Source organism: Erinaceus europaeus, chromosome 10, assembly GCF_950295315.1.
Source record: "Erinaceus europaeus chromosome 10, mEriEur2.1, whole genome shotgun sequence".
Classification (NCBI taxonomy): Eukaryota; Metazoa; Chordata; class Mammalia; order Eulipotyphla; family Erinaceidae; genus Erinaceus; species Erinaceus europaeus.
Genome location: NC_080171.1, coordinates 17,124,565 through 17,148,565, shown reverse-complemented (window position 1 = coordinate 17,148,565; position 24,001 = coordinate 17,124,565). Strand labels below are relative to the sequence as shown.

The 24,001-nt window shown below is 42.9% G+C and overlaps 3 protein-coding genes across 5 annotated transcripts; all 3 read right to left on the bottom strand.

Moving 5' to 3' along the window:
- Positions 1-416: 416 nt before the first annotated feature.
- On the bottom strand, positions 417-15,313 carry LOC103114407 (olfactory receptor 13C7-like). 2 transcript variants are annotated; one of them, XM_060199191.1, is made up of 2 exons: positions 15,176-15,313; positions 417-1,876 (listed from the first exon to the last, which is right to left on the bottom strand). In XM_060199191.1, exon 2 carries the CDS (start codon positions 1,781-1,783, stop codon positions 824-826), a length of 960 nt encoding a protein of 319 aa, XP_060055174.1. In that variant the 5' UTR covers positions 1,784-1,876; positions 15,176-15,313; the 3' UTR covers positions 417-823. The 2 variants fall into 2 exon arrangements, with proteins under 2 accessions (XP_060055174.1, XP_007524145.2); XM_007524083.2 differs by having other exon boundaries at positions 417-1,873; positions 15,176-15,290.
- Positions 11,250-15,311, bottom strand: LOC103114434 (olfactory receptor 2S2-like). Of its 2 annotated transcripts, none has more exons than XM_060199190.1 (2): positions 15,176-15,311; positions 11,250-12,685 (listed from the first exon to the last, which is right to left on the bottom strand). In XM_060199190.1, exon 2 carries the CDS (start codon positions 12,572-12,574, stop codon positions 11,615-11,617), a length of 960 nt encoding a protein of 319 aa, XP_060055173.1. In that variant the 5' UTR covers positions 12,575-12,685; positions 15,176-15,311; the 3' UTR covers positions 11,250-11,614. The 2 variants fall into 2 exon arrangements, with proteins under 2 accessions (XP_060055173.1, XP_007524186.1); XM_007524124.2 differs by having other exon boundaries at positions 11,250-12,666.
- A 7,324-nt stretch (positions 15,314-22,637) lies between the features above and the next one.
- Positions 22,638-23,597, bottom strand: LOC103114435 (olfactory receptor 13C7-like). Its single transcript, XM_060198909.1, has one exon. The coding sequence runs from the start codon at positions 23,595-23,597 to the stop codon at positions 22,638-22,640; it is 960 nt and encodes a 319-aa protein (XP_060054892.1).
- Positions 23,598-24,001: the final 404 nt, after the last annotated feature.

Here is a 24,001-nt window from a genome sequence, read left to right as displayed (position 1 = left end):
GACCTAGGGTTTGAACTCGGGTCCCTTCGCACTGTACTATGTGCACTTAACCAGGTGTACACTCACCTGGCCCATTCCTGGACATTACAATGCATGGACTTCAGTTCTGAGTATATATTCCTTTTATCTAAGCACTTAAGATTTCAAATTAGGAAACAGAATTTCAACACAAGGTTGATGTTGTTAATGCGTGTCTAATAATTACATTTTTTGATATATTAAATCACCTAGAACTTTGAAGTTTGGGTTTTATACAAAATGGGGAAGGTTCCTGCTATCTTAGAGTTTAAGAAGGCAATAGATAGTTATTTAGGAATATGGTTAACTTTGAAAATTCCATAGTTACAATTTGCTGTACCATACAAGACCTCATCATGATATGTATAAGATACAGTTATTAGAAAATATTTTTATTTTAATATTTTGTAAGAAGTAATGAAAGGTAACATGAAAGTAGAGAAAGATTCAAATACATCAAAGAGAGAAACCAAGAAGCCATTGAATTATAGATCTACAGGTATGAGCTTTTCATGAGTCCAACAACAAAGCTGAAAGAGATTTCCTTGACATTGACATCTTCTGTGCCATGGTAGAGAATGACAACTCTCAGGAAAGGCAAAGTTGAATATCCTCTCATAAAACTGTTTACAGAATGAATGGAATGAAAGGTACATTTAGTGCTTCCTGTTCACATAGTACATTTTACATTAGGGAGATGCTGTACAAGTAGATTTACCTATGTATAGAGATGAAGTTAAGCTTCCAACTTATCCTTGAGACTCTGGTGAAAGTAGAAGGCAGAGACACTGAGTTCTTTCCACTATCACTTGAGGAAGTGTTTCTGAAAAACCAGATTCTTCACAGCAGCTTTCACATCCTTGTTTCTGAGGCTATAGATGATAGGGTTAAGCATGGGGGTGACCACCCCATAGAAGAGGGAGGTGAGTTTGTCTGAAATGTCCCCCTTATCTGCCCCCAGTGGGTCTTTAGATTTGGGTTTGGCGTACATGAAAAATAAGGTGCCATAGAATATAATCACCACAGCAAGGTGGGCAGAGCAGGTGGAAAAGGCCTTTTTCCTGCCCTCAGCTGAAGGGATCTTCAGGATAGTGGCAATGATGAACACATAGGAGACAGAAATGAACAGCACTGGGACTGCGAGGAAGATGACATTGGCCACAACCATACTGATGACATTGATGGTGATGTCAGCACAGGCCAACTTCAGGACAGCCAGGATCTCACAGGTGAAGTGGTTGATGACATTGTCCCCACAGAAGGGCAATGCCATTGCCTGGGAAATCTGAACTACAGAGTTGATGATACCACCTGCCCAGGAGCTGACAGCCATGGGCACATAGGCAGCCTTGCTCATGATCACAGGGTACCTGAGGGGGTTGCAGATGGCCACATAGCGATCAAACGCCATCATGCCCAGGAGCACACACTCTGTCCCTGCCATGGCGAAGGAAAGTAGCATCTGCACAGCACAGGCTGAGAAGGAGATGGCTTTCCTGGGGGTGAGGAAGCTGTCGAGTACCAGGGGCACAGAGGAGGTGGTGTAGCAGATGTCCAGGAAGGAGAGGTTCCCCAGGAAGAAGTACATGGGTGTGTGCAGGCGGGAGTCAAAGATGGTAACCAGGATGAGGACCCCGTTGCCCAGCAGGATCACCAGGTACATCAGCAGGATGAGCACAAAGAACATTTTTTCTAGTCTTGGATGAGTTGAGAGCCCAAGGAGAATGAAGCCTTCCACGAGGCTTGTCCTATTGGCTTTTTCCATGGCATATTTCCTCTGACCTCAGCAAAATGTAAGGCAGCACATCAGACTTTCTGGAGAAGAATCCCAGGCTTTCAGTATGGAGTCAAGCCTCTACTGACAACTGGAAGAAAAGATGTGTGTGAGAGGAATGAATCTTTAGGTCTCAGGTGACAGAAGGTCAGAGGAGGGAAGTTGAGTTCACACTGTTGGGTGAGGCCCCAAACGTCCCAGCTGTGTGGAAGGGAGTTGCTGTGTGTTCTCACTGCCTCAAAATCAAGGAGTCCCAGAGCAGATAAATGACCTGTCTGCTGAGCAGTTGGTGACAGTGAAGGGGACTGAACCCAGCAGAGCTACTTCCCCAGCCAGGACATCATCTTCTGCTTTTCTACTGAAGGCTGGAAACTACTGTTTCTTTGTCTCTCGTATGAATGTGTAGGGATTTCCTTAGTTTCACTTTACTGAGAACATGTTGGTTCTTGTTGTCACAGGGGTACATGCCACATTGCCCTGAGACAGGCAGTCAAGTATCTGTCTTGACTTTCTTAGATTCTCTGAGAGAGAAAGAAAAAAAAAAAACTTGACCCAAACCTTTGAATATGCAAGTTCCCAAGCTTCTTTAAACCTTGATTACCTTTTAAAGGAGCTTATAGAAAAGTCCTGATCAATGGACAGGCAGAAAGAAGCTCCACTGAAGGTTTAGCAACCACTTAGGGTTACTTATCCTGTGGCTGACCTTAGGTGCAAGCCTTAAATATTAAGTTCATAAGCACAGGGACAAGCTTCTTATACTTGTGGATTCATGGCAATAACTCAGGAAGGTCCTAAATATGGAAGAAACTTATGAAGAGAACACAGGTATATGTTGGAACTGAACCACTCAATGCAGTGACGACTTAGGTAGCTGATGACTGATCACGAAACTACACAGTCATGACCACAACAACAGTTTTCAGAGGGCACAGCATCTGGCTACTACTCTTCTAGTTCTGTCTCATTAGAATGAGGGCAACGTCATATAAGGTGCGCCTAAGGGTGTTTGACATGGTCCTTTCTATCTCTACTACATTGTCCCTACGCATGCAATTCACAGGTAATTCTAGGACTCTCTGACCCCATGCGTGTGTTCCATGATGGCATTTAGTTTATGAAAGCCTGGATGCCTTTGTGAAGAGAATTTCTAGTCTCTGAGCTGCTATTTCCTAGACTCAAAATTCAGAATCTGGTGATAATATTGATACAGCTTTGTCTTACTTCCAGAGTGTGTGTGTGTTTGTGTGTGTGTGTTTGATGGGTAGATGACAGAGAGTTAGTGATTAGTATTAGTGAATGTCTACACTAAACTGTAATATTTGAAACACTCATTGAGAAGATAATATTATTCATGAGTTATAGCTAAAGTAGTTAAATATTTTGCTGCATATTGCTCAAAAACAGCTTGAGTTGGGTCTCAGATTGCAGTTATGAGGTCTAGTAACAAAATAGCTGTTTGTCTCCTTATGCAAAAATATTGTGAAGAGTCTGTCCAATGGCACTCCACATAGTCCCTGACTCTTACCTTTGTGTCTGCCTCTTGCAGGCATGGAGCGCTGCATGACCTTGCTTGTGGCCTCTCATCTGTCCCTGGTGCCACCAGGCAGCTGAGAAATAGAGACGAGTTACTGCTCTCCACAGAGTCCCTGAGCTCTCAGACAGGCTTTGTGAATAGGAGTTGGCTTGAAAAATAGAAGACCCGCAAAGCCTGTATATCTCTTGTCTCCACTGTGGGGGAAAATCCTAAAGAGCCACCCAAAGTATTGGACCAAGATCTCTCTATGAAGAAAGTCCTCACAGCAACATCTGTGAGTGTCAACCGGGAATAAGTAACTGTCTACCGGTACACTCGAAGACAACTGTGCAATCTTACATAATGCGATAGCTCGCTGATATCAAAGTGACCTTCTTAATTCTCCACTAGTAGATTAATTGCTATGATAAATAAAAGAAATGACAGAAACTCCTACAACTGGTTATGGTCTCACTTAGGTAGAGAAAAGCAATGAAAGGAAATTACAGAAAAATCAAAAAGGAGAGACTTCTCCCTGTACCTTTCACTACCATCAAATTGTTACTCATGAGAAGGACACAGATCACTTTGATCCTGGGTGTGTGTGTGTGTGTGTGTGTGTGTGTGTGTGTGTGAGTGTGTGTGTGTGAATACTATAGAAAAGCAGGAGAAGCCAAAAGGGTAGAATTAGCTCCAGTGGGTAACAGCCAGCCAGCACATGTGTCCTCACTGCCTTGTTTGCACCCTCTGAGCCTGAGGAAGGGTCATTCTTCTAGAAATGCCTGCGGGCTAGAGATGGAGACCCAGCGTGCCTCCCTCTGGGCTCTGGGCTCTGAGCTGGGCTCCACAAGGGGAAAGAGGAGGAGGGCAGAGCAGTGAGAGCAGGTGAGAGCAGGGCAGGGCTTGGTCATGCTGGGCCCTCAGAGCTTGCAGGAACCTGGGCCTTGCAGAAGGCATGGTCACCCTCAGTGTCCCCACACAGCCCAAGGCCCACACCTGTGTCCTGCCTGGGGTCCTGCCTCTGACCTTCTGACCTCAGGCTTGGTTCTCAGCTCCTCACTTTTCTTCTTTTCCTCCTGAACCTGGTGGCAGCTGGAGTCTCTGTGGGTGTTTCTCACACTTGCTTCCTCTCAGCTGCACAAGTGGATGGCTGTCTCAGCTCCAGACTCTTGATGCAGAAAACAGCCCTGCTGCCTGAGGCCAGGATTCCCAGAGGCACGTTCTCCCAGCAGAGAGGGGAGACCCAAAGAGGCAGCCCTGGGTGCCAACAGGGAGCCTGCTAGTCCCAGAGCAATTGAAAGTTTGCAAAGGCAAGTCTGCTCACTTGATGCAGGCCCTCAACTCGCCTGAGCCCCAGGGGCCACACCCCACAGCCCACACCCACCCCAGTTAGAGGCTGTATTGCCACAAGCCAGCAGGGGCTGGAGCATTGGAAGTTTTCCAGAGTTTGTATGAAGCCATGCTCACTCTGGACAGAGCAAATTAAAGGCTAGTTAAAGGCCTTGACTTTGAAATGATGAGGGAGGACAGATGTGGAACCATACTGTCACCAGCAAAACTGACCACTTCCTTTTAGCTGCCCTGATATGCCAGAAACCACAACCAACACTGTACATGCAGTGTCTACATTCAATAACCACAGTTTTAGTACTAAGTAACCATTTCCAGGTTCTCTGGGAGAATTCTAGTATTATCCTCCTACTTATTCAGTTGAGAAAGCAGGTTTTTCAACAAATATTCTTAGTGATTTACTAGTAGTTTATAAGATGGCAAGGCATATAGTCCAACAGCTCACCTATACCAAAGTTCTGTGACAGCTACCCTGCACCCCACCCAAGTCTATCGCTATAATTCTTATGAAGTTTTAGAATCTTAGAGATACTTCTGTTACTTCTGGGTTTTTTGGTTTCACTTTTTTTTGGGGGGTGAGGGGGTTGGGAGTTGGCTTGTTGTATTTGCAAGTCCACATGTTTCAGTACTTTATATTTTGCATATGAGGGAAACTGCCTGGTAGTTGTCTTTCTACACTTTACTTACTTCACTAAGCATAATCACCTCTAGTTCCATCTATTTTGAACCCAAGAGTGAAGCATCACCTTTTGTAATTGTAGAGTGGTACTCCATGAAGTATGTATATCATACAGCTATGTGCCAATGAGCATTTAGGCTGCTTCCACTCTCTGGCTGTTGTGAATAATGCAGCTATGAACTACAGGTACACATGTCTCTTTAATTATTGTTTTCATCTCCTTTATATATGCCCAATACTGGTATTGATAGATCATAAAGTATTTCCCTTTGTAGTTGTTTAAAGAGTCTGGGAACTTCACCAGTTTGCACTTCAGTCAACAGTGTAACAAAATTCCTTTTTCTTCATACCTTGCCAGCACCTGTCATTTCCTGTGTTGTTGAAGTTGGCCATTCTCACAGGTGTGAGGGAGAATTCCAGTGTAGTTTTAATTTGCATTTCTCTAATGATAAGTGAAGTAGAGCATTTCTTCATGTGTCTGTGGCATATGTGTATCTGTTCTTTAGAAAACTATTCAGATCTTTTGTCCACTTTTTATTGGGTATTTTTATTGAGATGCATTGATTTCTTTATAGATGTATAACAATCTCTTATCCTATGCATGCTGTACACATATCTTCTCTCAATGACTCAGTTGCCTGTTTATCCTTGTATCATTTGCTTTTGATGTGGAGAACTGTTGGTATGCCTCATATTGGTGTGATCTCCTTCCCCCCACCAGGAGAATTGGTTTGGCCCTTGCTAGTTTCGCACCCATCTTTCTCCCTGCCCCCTATGCTAAGGAGGTCTAGAGTCCCAGCAGCTGCTGCTGAGGGAGAAAGATGGGAAAACACATGGTGTGGTGATTTGCCCGCTCGTGAATAAAGATTAAACTGCAGTTTCTCGGCCCAGACGTGTGTCCCCGAGTCTCTGTCTCTGTCTACCGCCACGAAGTTAGCCCGGCCTGCTGGAGCCCCGAACTTTAACGACAGAGAACATATTTAATTTAATGTAGTACAATTTATTTAATCTTGTTTTAGCTTCATTTGCCCAATAGGTTGAGTCTCCAAAGACATTTTTGATGTTAAGGTGCTGAAATGTCTTACTGACATCCTTTTCTATGCATTTTACAATTTGGGATATAATATCCAGGTCTTTGATCCATTTTGAGCTTATTTTGGTGCAAGGGGTTAAGTAGAGCTCTAGTTTCATCTTTCTATATGCGGCTGCTCAGTTTTCCCAGAACCATTGTTGAAGAGGCCTTCTTTTTCCCCCACTGAATGATTTTGTCCCCCTGGTCATATATGAGGTGTTCACATATGTGTAGATTTAATAAACCCTTCTTCATTTCCTTAGAATCTATTTTAATTTTGTAGGACAGAAATAAATTGAGATAGTGGGAGAGAGAAAGCGAGACGCCTGAAGCACTTTATCATTGCTTGTGAAGCTTCCCCTGCAGGGGAACCAGGTCTTGAACCAGGATCCTTTCCCAAGGTAACATGTGTGTTCAACCAGACTACCACAGGCCAGCCATAAGCATTTGTCAAGTATCTTAATTTTGCTCCATTGGTCTGGGTGTCCATTTGTGTTCTAATACAACACTGTTCTAGTGACTATTGCACTGTAGTATAACTTGAGGTCAGGGAACATGATACCCTATACACACATCCTCCTTTTTGTTTTTTTCAGGAATACTGTCACTTTTTGTGATTCTGCACAAATTTTTAGATAAATTCGTCAATTCACTTGAATAATATCCTTAGATATTTATAAGATTGTGTTGAATCTACAGAACCTTTTTGGTAGACTACCATTTTGATAATATTTATTTTTCCAAATGTGAGCAAGGGATATTCTTCCATTTATTAGTATCATCTTTTATTTCTTTTAACAGTTCCTATCCTTTTCATTGTCAAGACCCTCACTTTCTTTGCTCAATTCATGCCAATGTATTTAACTTATTTTTCTGTTGGATTGTGACTGGGGTTGCATCATTCAATTTTCTTTCACTGACTCATCCTTTGTATATAGAAATTCCATAGATTTGTGTGTGTTGATTTTGTATCCTGCAACTTTGTTGAATTTGTTAGTGTATTCATGTAGCTTTTTAAAAAATTTATTCATCATTTTATTGCCACCAGAATTATTTTGCCATTGTCTTCTCTCTTTCTCCCTTTCTTTCTTTCTCTGTTTTTTTTTACTAATTCTTATTGTTTATTCTATTTTTAATATTTTATTTACTTCTTATTTTTTCTTTATTGAGGGATTAGTGGTTTACAGTCAACAGTAAAGTACAGTAGTTTTGTACATGTGTTCTTTCTCCCTACCTTTATTTCTTTTTCTTTCTTTTTGTTTTCTTTTTGATAGAGACTAAGAAAAATTGAGATGAAAGGGAGAGGTAGAGGTAAATGGAGAGGGAAAAGTAGAGGGAGAGGGAGAGGGAGAAGACAAGGGAATGAAAAAAAGAGACACCTGCAGCTTCCCCCCTACAGGTAAGGCTCAGGGCCTTGAATCCCAGTCCTTGTGGTTAGTAATGTGCACACTCTCTAGGATGTACCACTGTCCACCCTTGCAGCAGGCTTTTTGGTGGAATCTTTCGAGTTCTTTAGGTATATTATGATGTTATCTGCAAATAGTGATAGTTTGAATCCGTTCTTTCCAAAGCCATTCAATGGGGTAAAGAAGGTCTTTTCAACAGATGATGCCAGGAAAATTGGACAACCACATGTAGAAAAGTGAAACCTGACCACCACCTAACACAATACGTACACCAAGGTCAAATCAAAAATGAATTAAAGGTCTAGGTATTAGACCAGAAACTCTAAACTGTATAGAACAAAATGTCAGTGAAATTTTGCAGGATCTTCACATCAAAGATGTATTTGGAGACTCAGCCCCCCCACCCCAGGCAAGGGAAATGAAAACATGAGTAAATAAATGGGATGACATGAAACTAAAAAGCTTCTACATATCAAAAGCAAACTACACACGGATAACCCATTCAGTGGGAGAAGATATTTTCACATCACATAAACGACTGACAATAAACACCTATACAGAATTAGTACAGATCTACAAAAGAAGCAAAAACAACCCAATAAAAAAAGTGGGTTATAGAACTAAACAGGCAATTTTCTAAAGAAGAGACACACATGGCCCAGAGACACAGGAATAAATGCTCCACTTCACTTATCATTAGAGAAATGCAAATTAAAACTACACTGAGATACCATCTCACACCAGAGAGCATGGCTTACATCAACAAACCAGGAAATGACAGGTGTTGGAGAGTTTGTGGAGAAAGGGAACCTGCCACATGGTTGGTGGGAATGCAAACAGGTACAGCCCCTTTGGAAGACTGGATGGAGAGTCCTTAAAAAGTGGAAGCACCTTATGATCCACCAATGCCACTCTTAGGCATTTATCCAGTGGACTCTAAAAGACTAGTTGGGAGGGACATATGCACCCCTGTATTCACAGATACATTATTCACAATAGCCAAAGAGTGGAAGCAGCCTAAATACCCACCATCAAGTAACTGGCTAAAGAAGTTGTGGGATATATATTTCATGGAATATTACTCTGTGATCAAAAACATGATATTGTGTCCTTAGGGACAAAATGGATGGAATGGGAAGTGATTATGCTTAACAAAATAAATAAAGATATGAAAGGAAACTACCAGGTGGTTTCACTCATATGTGAAATCTGGAGGTCTGATTTATATGAGCTTGCTAAAGTAAATAAATAAGTAAATAAAACAGAAGCAAGTGAAAATGTTTGTAAGACTCGTGAGAACTATGGCTAGTTATCTTTGGGAGGGTAGGATACAGAACTTTTGGTGGTGGGTTTTTGTAATCTTACAGGCATAATATATAATTACTAACAAATAAAAATTATTTTAAAAAATAAAAATAAATCAGTAAATTATTTGAAAGCTCAGTTAAGACACACACTTTGCCAGCACCAGGACCTCTCCCTGGAGACTTCTTCCCTGTTCAGTCCTCCCCTTCTTCTCCCGGTCAGTCACATTCCTGACTGCAGTTACACTGATTTCCTGACATTTTTACCTCCTTCATAGCCATCCTTAAACAATCAGCTTAGGTTTCTGTGTCTTAAATCTGCATAAAGGAAATAACTTGTAGCTATTCTTTTTCATCTATTTCCTCATTCAGTCCTCTTTGTGATTCATTTGTGTTTATGATTTTAAAATTACATTGATTTGTATCATGAAATTCCTCTGAATGATATTAATGTAGCTTATTTACTCATTCTGCATTGATGGATAACTTGGTAGTTTCCTAACTGATGGTGCTGTATACTTGGTACATTTCTCTGGCATAGCTTTGTGTTTTCAGTTATTCTAGTTGCATTTGCAATCCACTTCTGTCACTGATATGCAGTGCTATCTCTGTGGCAGAGCAAGTCTCCTCATAGCATTGGCCCTGTTTCTGAAATCTCCATTCTCTGCCACTGCCATATGTATCTGTTCCTACAGCAATACTAGTTTCATAACCACTCTTTGTTTAATTATTCTGTTTTGTTAAAAAAAAAAAAAAAGGAGGGTGGAGGGTAGATAGCACAATGGTTATGCAAACAGACTCTCGTGCCTGAGGCTCCAAAGGCCCAGGTTCAATCCCCCGCACCACCATAAACCAGAACTGAGCAGTGCTCTGGTAAAAAAAAAAAAAAAAAGGAATGCATTTCTACTGCTTTTTCTCCTTTTTCCATGTGTAAAAATCACTGATCCATAAATCATAAATACTACTAAAATGATTACTACATTGTCTTCTTTTCAGCTTATATATCTTGCTGTTCTCTTCTTGAATGATTGGCACTTTCGGTGTAGTGTTCAGACATAGTAAATTAATGACTAGTTCATCAAAGAGCATTGCAGTTTTTCACTGGAAATACAGATTCAGGATTGTCGCAGAAGAATACTTTCATTCCTTTTTTTATTAAATATTTCGTATAACTCAGAAGGCCTTTTGCTTTTTTTGCTACCACTGTTATTGTTTGAGGCTCTGTGTCTTCACAATGACTCTACCACTTCCAGTCCCCATTTTTATTTTTCCTGCATGTTATTTTTTTCTCTTGATAGAGATCAGACACAGTAAAAGACAGCAAGGGGGGGAGGGAATCAACAAAGATAGAAATATCCACAACACTGCTTTACTGATTATGAAACTCCACCACCCCTTATTATTAGAGAACAGGAGCTCAAACCTGGGTCTGAGCACACAGTTTAATAAACACTCCATGAGGTGTACCAGCACTTGGCTCCCAGAAAACCATTTTCAACTTTTCAAATTGCTTTGCAATATCAGTGGACTCTTGTGTTTCTGTCCTCAGATTGTGATGGCTTATACAAGTATATATCTTTAAGTTATTCCACCTTATATTAAAAAAATAATTATCTTGTTTTAAATGTATATACTTGATAGCCTCTTAATATGTTCTTGAATTCGATTATGTATATGCCCACAGAGACACACAGATATACATTCACCATAATGTCTGAATTGCTTAGTTATATTTACTATCTATTATTCTAAACAGAATTATGCCTGACTCTTTGCTCCATGGAACAAGGTACACTGCACTGTGCATCAATCACAAAGCACTACTAATGACAGTTTGCTTGTATTGTGTACTTTATTTATAGCATCCTATCTAATCCAAGCAAAATCAGGTGGTTGAGTTTTAACACATGAAGAAATAAACTGAAGTAATTTAAGCAACCTGCAAAAATCACTAGTAAGAAAATGCTTCTCAGTTTTTATTGCACTGGCCTATATAGAGAGAGGCTCAGAAAATCTTACAGATTTTATGTCTCTTGTTCAGTCTCAAAGCACTTTATCAGAGTGAAATGCCTGAGCATTTCTGCAGCAAAGCAATTCAGCTATTACCTCAAAGCTTTAAAGATATTTAGTGCCCTTCCTTTTAAAAAGTCTGGCAAATAGGAGAGTCAAACTAGCTGTGAGGCCCATCTCACCGCCATGCACGGGCATCACAGTGTACATGCATGAGGGTTGTTCAGTCTCCCCAGTGGTGCTTTGTCTCCTGTGGTTTTAGTGCACGTTCAGAATGTCTTTACATTCAATGAGAGTATTAGTGCCTGGAATCTGTGGGAGTTCTCAGATATATGAACCCAAACTCAGATAATTCTGAAGGCTTAGCACTCCTGAACTTGAACTTAAAGGCAACACTCACTCTAGTGAATTGATTTAGGTTTTGAATGACAGTGTCAGTTCCAAGGTCTTCTTCCCATGAATGAGAACCACATAGGGCCTCCACTGCATCACTGCCTAAAGCATTTCTGAGTCACCAGCTTCCTCACAGCAGCCTTCACATCCTTGTTCCTCAGACTGTAGATAATGGGGTTGAGCATGGGGGTGACCACTCCATAGAGCAAGGGAATGAGCTTGTCTGAAAGGTTCTGTTTGCCTGCCCCCAGAGAGTCCTTAGACTTGGGTTTGGCATACATGAAAAATAAGGTGCCATAGAATATAATCACCACAGTGAGGTGGGCAGAGCAGGTGGAAAAGGCCTTTTTCCTGCCCTCAGCGGACGGGATCTTTAGAATGGTGGCGATGATGAACACATAGGAGACAAAAATGAACAGCACTGGAGCCCCAAGAAAAATCACATTTGTCACCCCCATGCTGATCACATTGATGGTGATGTCAGTACAAGCCACCCTCAGAACACCAAGGATCTCACAGCCAAAGTGATCGATGATGTTGTTCCCACAAAACGGCAGCTGTATGGTCAAGGAAGTGTGCATCACAGAAGCTGCACCACCAATAGCCCAGGAGCTGGTAGCCATGGGCACATAGGCAGCCTTGCTCATGACCACGGGGTACCTGAGGGGGTTGCAGATGGCCACATAACGATCAAACGCCATCATGCCCAGGAGCACACACTCTGTGGCCCCCATGGCAAAGGACAGGAACATCTGCACAGCACAGGCTGAGAAGGAGATGATCTTCCTGGGAGTCAGGAAACCATCCAGGACCAGGGGCACAGAGGAGGTGGTGTAGCAGATGTCCAGGAAGGAGAGGTTCCCCAGAAAGAAGTACATGGGTGTGTGCAGGTGGGAGTCAAAGATGGTGACCAGGATGAGGACCCCGTTGCCCAGCAGGATCACCAGGTACATCAGCAGGATGAGCACAAAGAATGGTTTCTCCAGCTTTGGGTGGGTTGAGAGACCCAGGAGAATGAACCCCAGCATGGGGGAAGTCTGGTTGTTTTTCTCCATGTGGAATCCCTTTGGTCACCAGCAGATACAAAGCAGCACATCAGGGTTTCTTGGGAAGCGTCCCAGGTCCTTGGATTGGGGTCATGTCCCTCCTACAAAATAGAAGAGCATCTGTGGAAACATAAAAGTTACTTCAAAGGTAGTGGTGGTGCCCTGAGATCTGAGGTGAGACAAGGTCAGAGTTGGGACATAGCTGGCTGTGAACCCACACAGGATGAGGGCCTGGAATGCTTCTACCCAGTGTCAGGGACTTGTTTCAGGGCTGTTGCTTGCTGCCATGACCCACAAAGCAACTGAGTCCTAAACAGGGTAAGTGACCTGTTCTCTTGGCAATCTGGTGACAGAGACAGGATTGAATGCAGAAGTGCTAGTGCCTGGTCAAGAAAACAAGAAATTGAGTAAATGAAAATAAAATTGCATTGGGTATGAGTAGACTTAAATTCCTGAGGAATGAGGGGGAATGTCCCAAGTTGATTGAATCTTAGAAATAGCAAGTTTCCGAGCTTCTTTAAACTTTGATGTATTTGGAAGGCACTTCTGTGAAAGCATTAACGCTTTCAGAGAGCTAACTCAACTGCTGGAGTACCTTCCTGCAATGAATGATGTCATGGGTTTAATTCTACATGGGATAATCTAAATGAAGTCAGTGCAAGGATTCATGGGCTGAGAGGCATCTCCAACGATAACAATACAGGTTGTTTAAATGATTGACAAGCACACTAAGTACAGTAATCAGCAGTGTATGGGGCATTAACTCTAATCCCACCTCTCTAAAAAATGTAATTCATTGCTTTATTTGTTGATTTGACAACACAGTGGTATTCCTTTCCCAATTGCATTCACTTTATTTATTGATTTATTGATTTATCACCAGGGATAACACTATGCTCAGTCGCTGAAGGACTCTAGGACTCCAGTAATCCCAGTAAGTGTATTTCTTTTTTTATAATTTTTTAAGTATTTATTTTATTTATTCCCTTTTTGTTACCCTTGTTGTTTTATTGTTGTAGTTATTATTGTTGTTGTTATTGGTGTCGTCATTGTTGGATAGGACAGAGAGAAATAGAGAGAGGAGGGGAAGACAGAGAGCGGGAGAGAGAAAGATAGACACCTGCAGACCTGCTTCACTGCCTGTGAAGCAACTCTTCTGCAAGTGGGGAGCCAGGGGCTCGAACCAGGATCCTTACGCTTTGCACCACCTGCGCTTAACCCACTACCCAACTCCCAGGCATGCTTTTTTAAAATTCTGTACTGTAGGTAGAATGTGAGAGACAGTGAAATACAGAAAAGGACCAAGAAAGAAGGAAACCCCATGACATCATGCCAGAGGTCATGAGGGTTCCTTCCTTGTGGATACTGCCAAGTAGTGACTCAGAGAACAAAGCCAGGTCCCCATGCCTGATACTGTGTGCATACTACCAGCTGAGCCACCCTCCAGCCTCTGAGCTAATGTGTGCACTCAAACAGGTGTGCTGCCACCCAGCACCCCCAGCCTTTAAGCTAAACCTTTTGCTCAGCTGGGCTCAGTCCCAGAAGTTGGGTTGGATGTCAAAACCCAATCCCAAGAGTTCTTCCACCATACTGATGTCTTCCCCTCTTGGTGCACAAAGATTTGAAAAGTCTCTCCATTCAGAGCCAGCCCCATTTCTTCTCTGACTGTTTTTTCGGTTGTCCAATGTCCTTGAAGTCAGAGTGGCACAGTTTGTGTTAGATATGTGCCATCACCTCCCACTCTAAACTGAATGAGGGATTTCTCAGCCCCAACACAACGGACATCTGTTCGATGCCAGCCAGTGCTGTGTTGTATGCAGACTGTTTCTCAGTAGCCCTGGCCTCTGCCCACCAGTCCCCAGGAGCCATTGTCCTGCGCTGTAACAACCAAACCTAAGTCCAGACACAGACAATTGTTTCAGAGGGATGGGAGTTTGCGGCCTTGCGCCCAACAGAGAAACCCTGGTTTGACCCAGGATCTCCCCTCACATCAGTCACAGGTCTCATTTCCGTACAAGTTGTCACTATCCTTTCCCACTCCTCAACACCTAAGGGTGTCCCTGAGTGTTCACCGAAGGCCACTCTGGGTGCCCACCCTCACCTTCCCTCCTTCACCTGGTCACATCTCTTCCCAGTGGCTCTTCTAGCCCTTCCAGGAAATGGAAAGGCAACATTGCAGCCATCTCATAACAAGAGATCAGTGGTAGTGTGAAGGGAATGTGTGCAGATCCCAGGGCAGTGTTTGGAGATCATCCTATTCTGTTCTTTTTCCTCACGCAGATCTAAAGCCCACAGCATCAGGGAGCACTGCATGCTCTATTGGGCTGAATCAGCTGCCTCCTATGTGTGTGTGTCAACCAAGTCAGGGACTGACTGGCAGCTCTGTGTTGTACTGAACATCTGGCAAGAATTGTGGAGATGAAGACTCCAGTGTGTGTGTGTGTGTGTGTGTGTGTGTGTGTGTGTGTGTGTGTGCCTGATGTGTGTGTTAGGGGACTCAGACTTTGGAGGGGACTCAGGATGAAAGAAGCAAAGAGCTTTAACACCTACAGTCTCATGAAGGGAAAAAGAGGAAGCAAACAGGGAGAAAGGAGAGGAGGAAGCTCTTACCTCTGGGCTGTATCCTGCAGGTGTGGGATGCTGCATGTCCTGAGACCTGGCCTTGCTTGTAGTCTTGTCTATACCTACTACTCTGGGGCCAGCAGTGAGGTGCTGAGAAATTTTGGCAGTGTAGTGTAGCCAAAAGAGCTCCATGTATTCTCAGGCATCCTTTTGTGGAGGAAAAAGTGAGACATGATAATCTACATACCCACACTCAGCACTTCTGCTTCTTAGAAAAAATTCTAATGAGTCAATGAGAATGAGAATTTTGTCTCTCTATAAAAATACTCATCACAGAGAAGTCAATCTTGAAAAAATCAACTGTCCACCTATAAGTCTCTAAGAAGATTATACCTTTTCATTCGATGAATACTAGTCAGACATTAAAGTTTGGTTCATAATCTTGACTGTAGAATTTTATCACACTACAATGAAAAGTTACAATGGAGATAGTAAAATTACATTCTGTTTTATCTCTATTAGGTAAGCAAGATATGTAGATAAAAAGGGACTGAAATGAAATTGTAGCCAGAGTAACAGGAGCAGGAGTCTTCTTTGTATTTCTTAATTGTTATAAAATTGTCTCTTTTTTTTTTGCCTCCAGGGTTATTGCTGGGGCTTAGTGCCTGCACTATGAATCCACTGCTCCTGGAGGCCTTTTTTTCCCTTTTGTTGCCCTTGTTGTTGTGCTTGTTATAGTTACTATTGTTGTCATAGCTGTTATTGTTGTTGGGTAGGACAGAAAGAAATAGAGAGAGAAGGGGAAGACAGAGAGGAGAGAGAAAGACACCTGTAGACCTGCTTCACCGCTTGTGAAATGACCCCCTGCAGGTGGGGAACTAGGGACTCAAACCAGGATCCTTACACTGGTCCTTGTGCTTTGTGCCATGTTCATTTAACCTGCTGCTCTACTGCAAGGAGGAAAATGGACAAATGCTTGCCAAAAGCATGGTCTTGCCCTGGAGTCCCTGCACAGACCAGGTATCCTACCCACATCCTGCCTGTGGTCCTGCCTCTGGTCTCCTGCCCTCAGGCATGTTTCTCAGCCCCTCACTGTCCCAGACCAAGACTTGGATTCCAGAAAGAGCCCCTCATTCCCAGCCTCACTCCTTCCACCTCTTTCTTCTTTTCCTCCTGAACCTGGTGGCAGCTGGAGTCTCTGTGGGTGTTTCTCACACTTGCTTCCTCTCAGCTGCACAAATGGATGGCTGTCTCAGCTCCAGACTCTTGATGCAGAAAACAGCCCTGCTGCCTGAGGCCAGGATTCCCAAAGGCACGTTCTCCCAGCAGAGAGGGGAGACCCAAAGAGGCAGCCCTGGGTGCCAACAGGGAGCCTGCTAGTCCCAGAGCAATTGAAAGTTTGCAAAGGCAAGTCTGCTCACTTGATGCAGGCCCTCAACTCGCCTGAGCCCCAGGGGCCACACCCCACAGCCCACACCCACCCCAGTTAGAGGCAGTGACTACCACAGGCCAGCAGGGGCTGGAGTGTGTGCACAGCAGATGCTGCTTCCTTGGGAGTTTTCCAGGGTGTTCACAGAGCCTGCTATTATCCCCTTATCTTTCATTTGAGGGAGCAGACTTTAAATTACTAAGTCATTCACCAAGTCATATTACTTAGGAGTGGCATCGCTGGGATTTCAATCTCAGTGTATCTGTTTCTCTTTGTCATCAGCCCCGTTATTTGTAGCTATACAAGTACAGTTCATACGTATCATATGTGAGCCCACATGACAACTTACTTGGCAGTGTGCTGCTCTGACATGCATGTGACCTGGGTTCAAGCCTGGCCTCCACCACTCTGTAGAAAGGACTGTGGTGTCATTTGCTCTTTCTTTCTGTCTTTCTTTTTGTCTCTAAAATGTGAGCCAGAGCCCTGAAGCCCTGACAAATACAACAAATTTAAATGTATATAAATTGAATTAATAATATTAATCCCCTGTCCAGTCATGCTGTTTTCTTCTTTGAGGCAACTAAAGTCAGCAATTTCTAGTATGCTTTTTAAAGAGTGGTAGTATGTAAGCCTTTTGGTGCTTCAAGTAGCTTAAAGTTCAAAAGAAAGCACAAAGTATAAAATCATGTTAAAAAAATATGGTGGGGGAATCTAAAGATAGTCCAGTGGGTAACATGTCCATGTTCTCAAGTGTCCAGTCTTGGATTTGAGTCCTGGCACCAGATGAGGGCATCCTGGGTGATGCCAGTGGAGCTTCATCGATGGTAGAGCAATGCTGAGGTATCTCCCCTACTCTTTCTAGGGAAGAAAGAAAGAGAGGAAGAAAGAGAGAGAGAGAAGAAAATAGAGAGAAATAAAGAAAGAAAAGAAATTAATATTGGGTCAGAGAGGCTGCTCAGTGGTCTCCTGCACAGGTGAGGTCCTGGGTTCATTCTCCAGTATCCCAATTTTTTATCAAAGTATGTAAATCAAACATATTCAACTTAAGAACAACAGAGCTTTCTCAACTTCTGTTTATGAGTGGGATCATCCCATACTCGTCTTTCTTTCCAATTTAGCTCACTCAACATAATTCCTGCTAGCTCCATTCAAGAAGGGTCAGAGACAGTGGGTTCATTGTTCTTAATAGCTGCGTAATATTCCACTGTGTATATATACCACAGCTTTCTCAGTCATTCATCTGTTGTTGGGCACCTGGGTTGCTTCCAGGTTTTAGCTATTATAAATTGTGCTGCTGTGAACATAGGTGTACTCATACCTTTTTGGTTGGCTGTTAATGGAGTCCTTGGGGTATATCCCTAGGAGAGGAATTACTGGGTCATTTGGAAAATCCATGTCTAGCCTTGTGATCCCCAACTCTTCACCTGCATTATTCCAGCCTTTAGGTTCATTAGTCAACAATTTGTTTGGCTTTATATGTTAACTCTCTTTTCAGCCACCAGGTTCCAGATGCTATCATGATGCCAATCAGACTTCCCTGGACAGCCGACCCCACCAATGTGTCTGGAGCTCCAATTCCCCAGACCTCCGCCCCACTAGGGAAAGAGAGAGGCAGGCTGGGAGTATGGATCAACCTGTCAATGCCCATGTTCAGCGGGGAAGCAATTACAAAAGCCAGACCTTCCACCTTCTGCATCCCACAATGACCTTGGGTCCATACTCCCAGAGGGTTAAAGAATAGGGAAGCTATCAGGGAAGGGGATGGGATACAGAGTTCTGGTGGTGGGAATTGTGTGGAGTTGTATCTCTCTTATCCTATGGTTTTTGTCAGTGTTTCTTTTTTATTAAAAAAAAAAAGATGAAGAAGAAGAAGAAGAAGAAGAAGAAGAAGAAGAAGAAGAAGAAGAAGAAGAAGAAGAAGAAGAAGAAGAAGAAGAAGAACAGAGCTAAGTTAAGAAGTAGAAAAGTCCCTGGGATGTTGTTGTTGTTTTTTACCAGACCACTGTGAGACTCTAGTTTATTGTGATGCATGGGTTTGAACCTGAGACCTTTGGTGCCTCAGACATGAAAGACATTTTGCACAACCACTATGCTCTCTCCCCAGCCCCTCACTGGTGCTCTTTTCCCATCTGGTCCAGCCCCTCTCTTTCCAGAAACAAGCACACTCCTGATGTTTGTTATAGTCGTGCCTTTGCTCTGCTTGAATTGCACCATCTATTCATGTATCCTTAGCACAGTTTAGATTTATCTCTGCATTTACTCTCTCTATATTAATCATTTGTAAGATTTTTTTTACTTGCTTCTTCACTCAGTATTTGTTTGTGTGATTTGTTCCTGTTTGGGTGTGTAGCCAAGTCCAGTAGTTTATATCAAAAAAAGCCATGTTTTTGAATGTAGAGCATCCTACATATTTCTTCACTTACTCGACTTCGACAGGCGTCTAAGGACTTCCCAACTGAAATGTGCTGTGAATCTTTTCTACACCTCTCTCAGCACATGCATCTTCTCAGTTGTTCTACGTGCATTTATATTCCTCTTTCACCAACTGGCCTGCAATGTCATCACATGGCTGAGAACAGGTCTCCAAACATAAGGGTTTGTTTCTGGGATCTCGATTCTTGTCTTTGTGTCTATTTTTACATCAGGGTTGCAGTACCTACTAAACTTTAACGTATATTAGTTTCTGTATTGAAGTCCCTTTAAGAATACTCAGTCTAAGGGGCCAGGTGGTGGTGCACCTGGGTAAATGCACACACTACAAAGCACAAGGACTTAAGTTCAAGCCCCTAGTCCCCACCTGCAGGAGGGGAAAGCTCCAAGAGTGATAAAGCAGGGCTGCCGGTGTCTCTCTGTCTCTCTCCCTCTGTATTTCCCCTCCCCTCTCAATTTCTCTCTGTCTCTATCCAATAATTAATAAATAAATAATTTTTTAAATACCCCATCTTTCTTTTAAAGTATCCTACTGTTTCTTGGTCTTTGATTTTCCATATATTGTAGTGTAATAGCATCTTAAATTTATAATAGTTATTTTGAGGACTTAACATTTGGGAATACTTTGACTCTATAGATCAGCTTGGGAAGAAGTAAAATTCTTTTTTATTTCTTCCTTTCTTTCTTTCTTTCCTTCTTATCCTCTTTATCTCTTTATTGGCTAGAAATAGAGATCTGGAGCAGGGATGAGGAGATATAGAGGAAGAGAGAGAGAGAGAGAGAGAGAGAGAGAGAGAGAGAGAGAAAGGAAGAGAGACCTCCAGAACTGATTCACCTCTCATGAAGCTTTAAACACTTATAATTTTCTGTTGAAATTGCCTGGATCTAGGGTTGAAGAAATTCTCAGCTCATTAAGTCGCTATACCTGGGAATACATATAGCTTGTTTTGATGGTAGGAACTCAGTTTCCTTGATATTGGTACTTGTAATCATACTCATACTGCTGTATCTTATTGTATGAGCTATAATAGTTGATATATTCATGGAGTTAGGACTTTGTGTCTATTTTCTTTAGAGGGAGAGTAGAAGACAGAGAGCAGACACCTCAGCACTGCCCTACCATCCATGGAACTCCCCCAGTGCTGTCCAAGTGGTGCTGGGGTTCAGATCTAGGGCCTCCGCAGAGCAGGTGAGTGCATAACCACTGTGATATCTCCCTGACCCAAAACTAAGAGTATTGACCCTAGGAAAATGCTTTTAACCCCTGTCAGTTTCTTATTCTTCTTTTCAGTGGCCTCTTAAATTCCACTAAGCATACTACTGAGCGATTATCATTTAAGCAATTGTCATTCTTTTTTTTCTTTTTTAATATTTATTTATTGATTCCCTTTTGTTGCCCTTGTTGTTTTATTGTTGTTGTTATCATTGTTGTTGTTATTGATGTCATTGTTGGTGGATAGGACAGAGAGAAATGGAGAGAGGAGGGTTAGACAGAGAGGGGTAGAGAAAGATAGACACCTGCAGACTTGCTTCACTGCCTGTGAAGCGACTCCCCTGCAAGTGGGGAGCCGGGAGCTGGAACCAGGATCCTTATGCTGGTCCTTGTGCTTTGTGCCACCTGCGCTTAACCTGCTACACTACCTCCGGACTTGTCATTCTTTTTTTTTTTTTTTTAATTTTCCCTTTTGTTGCCCTTGTTTTTTTTTGTTGTTGTTATTATTGATGTCATTGTTGTTGTTGGATAGGACAGAGAAATGGAGAGAGGAGGGGAAGACAGAGGGGGGAGAGAAAGATAGACACCTGCAGACCTGCTTTATCGCTTGTGAAGCGACTCCCCTGCAGGTGGGGAGTCAGGGGCTCGAAGCGGGATCCTTATGCCAGTCCTTGCGCTTTGCACTACATTCAATTGTCATTCTTAAATCTCTTTTAAGAAAGGTTGTTTGTTTTGGTTGTAGGTTTCTCTCCACTGGAATAAAAGTTTTAACCAACTATTATATGTATTCTACATAGCTTATTCTTTTACCTGGACTTCCAGATCCATAACTACTGGGAGTTCCCTAGAGTTCTTCCCCAATCATGTGAATTGTAGTAGTTTGGGCAGGTAATAGTGAGGCCACAAAGTTGGGAAAAAAAAGTAAGTCATCAGACAAGGTTATGGGAAGAAGTAAATTTATTAGGATTTATTCAAGTGAGATGTGGAATGGACATGCCCAAAAGGGAAATTTTCCCATCAGGATCATGTTCGAATTGGAGAATAATTGAGGAATTATTTACTCAGAGAGGTAAAACAGAAGTCAAAGTGCTTTTTGGTTGAACTGACAGATTTAAAGGGATGGAGAGAAAATAATCTCACTACCCACCCCACCCCACCCCCAACAGATGGCATGTTTCTCCACGTGGCCAGACAGTGAGAAAGAACCAGCATGAACAAACATTCCATTTAAAGCCCTACGTGATTAGCCAGTTCACGTTTCTGTGGTGACTTGTGATTTGCATAGATGAAAGTTGGCATGACTGACTTGAGACATGTGCCACGCAAAGGTTCTTGGGAAATCTGTCAGTTAGGCTCTCAGGTCAGTCAGTTGGCCAAAGGACTTTTTTTTTTTTAATTTTAAAATTATATTTACCTATTGGATAGAAACCATCAGAAATCAAGAGGGAAGGGGATGATAGAGGGAGAGAGACAGAGAGACACCTGCAGCTCTGCTTCACTGCTCGTGAAGCTTTCCTCCTGCAGGTGGGGACCAGGGGCTTGAACCCGGGTCCTTGTGCACTGTAACATGTGCACTACCTCCTGGCCCCTTATTATTAACTAATAATTTATGCCACAGTATTAACAATTATTCACTTATCTCTTGGAGAGCATTATCTCCTTCTCCCCACAATCCCTGTGTGGCTATAGGGATTCATAGGTAGAAAGCCAGTGTGGTTATTATTTGGCTGCATATTTGATCAAGTGAGATCAAATGGCTAATTGAATTCATTTTCCCCTTAATTTCTACATGACCCCAATGACCCACTGAAAACCAGTGCTGTCTAAGAACAGAAATCAGGAATGAAAGCCCACTTCAAAATTGTAAAGAAAAAGACTTGTGCCTTCGACTTTTGAATTAGTTGCTCCAAGAGTGTGAATGACTTTCTGTTGATGCCTTAACCAGAGTGAGGGAAAGAGGTAATTGTGGAAACTGAAAGCAACAACTTGAGAAATAGTTTTAAGAACCTACATGACAATACAGGCAAAGAAACACTTAGGAGAAGTAAATACAAATATTTGTGAATTGTAATGTGGGTAAGAAAGATGAAAGATGACATAAAAGTAAGGATCTATTCAACTATCTTCAGAGAAAGAAGCCAAGGACCAAAAGAAGTATAGGCCTACAGACTACAGTCTTTCCTGAGTTAAATAATATAACATAGGTGTTACTTTAATTGATTTAATTGCATTTGGTATTCATTCAGAGAGTAATTATAACATATATGAACAAGAATATCCTTTGACAGAATTGCTTACTGAAGAAGATGGAAAGGTCACATTATATGTTTCCTGTCCACAGTGAGCTATTCTATGCAATAACAGTGTATGTGAATTTCCCTACATATATTTAGATGAAGCTGAGGGTGCAGAGTCAGGTGCAGGGGTTATATCCGCCATCACTGGTGGATGTGTTTCTGAAACACCAAATTCTTTACAGCAGCTTTCACATCCTTGTTTCTGAGGCTGTAGATGATGGGGTTGAGCATGGGGGTGACCACCCCATAGAAGAGGGAGGTGAGTTTGTCTGAAAGGTCCTCCTTATCTGCCCCCAGTGGGTCCTTGGACTTGGGCTTCCCATACATGAAGAGGATGGTTCCATAGAAGATGACCACCACAGTGAGGTGGGCAGAGCAGTTAGAAAAAGCCTTTTTCCTGCCCTCAGCCGAGGGGATCCTCAAGATGGTGGCAATGATGAACACATAGGAGAAGGAGATGAAGAGAATTGGGATGCCCTCAAAGACCACATTGGCCACTGCCATGCTGATCACATTGATGGTGATGTCAGCACAGGCCAACTTCAGGACAGCCAGGATCTCACAGGCAAAATGGTTGATGACATTGTCCCCACAGAAGGGCATTGTCATTGCTAAGGATGTCTGCACCATGGCTGTGGTGCTCCCAGCCACCCAGGAGCTGGCAGCCATGGGCACATAGGCAGCCTTGCTCATGATCACAGGGTACCTGAGGGGGTTGCAGATGGCCACATAGCGATCAAATGCCATCATACCCAGGAGCACACACTCTGTGGCCCCCATGGCAAAGGACAGGAACATCTGCACAGCACAGGCTGAGAAAGAGATGGTTTTCCTGGGGGTCAGGAAGCTGTCTAGTACAAGAGGCACAGAGGAGGTGGTGTAGCAGATGTCCAGGAAGGAGAGGTTCCCCAGGAAGAAGTACATGGGTGTGTGCAGGCGGGAGTCAAAGATGGTGACCAGGATGAGGACCCCGTTGCCCAGCAGGATCACCAGGTACATCAGCAGGATGAGCACAAAGAAGGTTTTCTCCAGGTTGGGGTGAGCAGAGAGCCCCAGGAGAAGAAACCCTACCATGGAGGAGGTTACATTGGACCTGTCCATGGCACATCGACATGTCACCTTCAGGATCTCAGAATGCCATTTGCATCATCCTCTGATGCTGAAGTGAACAAAAAGCCAGTGAGGGAGCTTGTTAGCAATTAGCTGGAGAAATACTCTGGTAATCTAGGACATGTTCTTTGTTGCTACAAGGAATGAATGAAGGGAAAGCTGAGGGGGCTTGATGATTGTCTGAGAGAAAATTGTAAAGGAGGAAAAAGATAGTATTAAAAAATACTGGATATGAGAGTAGGGTGGTAGCACAGCGGGTTAAGCGCATGTGGCGCAAAGCGCAAGGACCTGCACAAGGATCTGGTTTGAGCCCCCAGGTCCTTCACTTTTCTGCCAGACTCCTCTAAAGTTCTCATCAAAAGCTTGGGCCATTGTCAGCCCCTCAATGCAGAGAA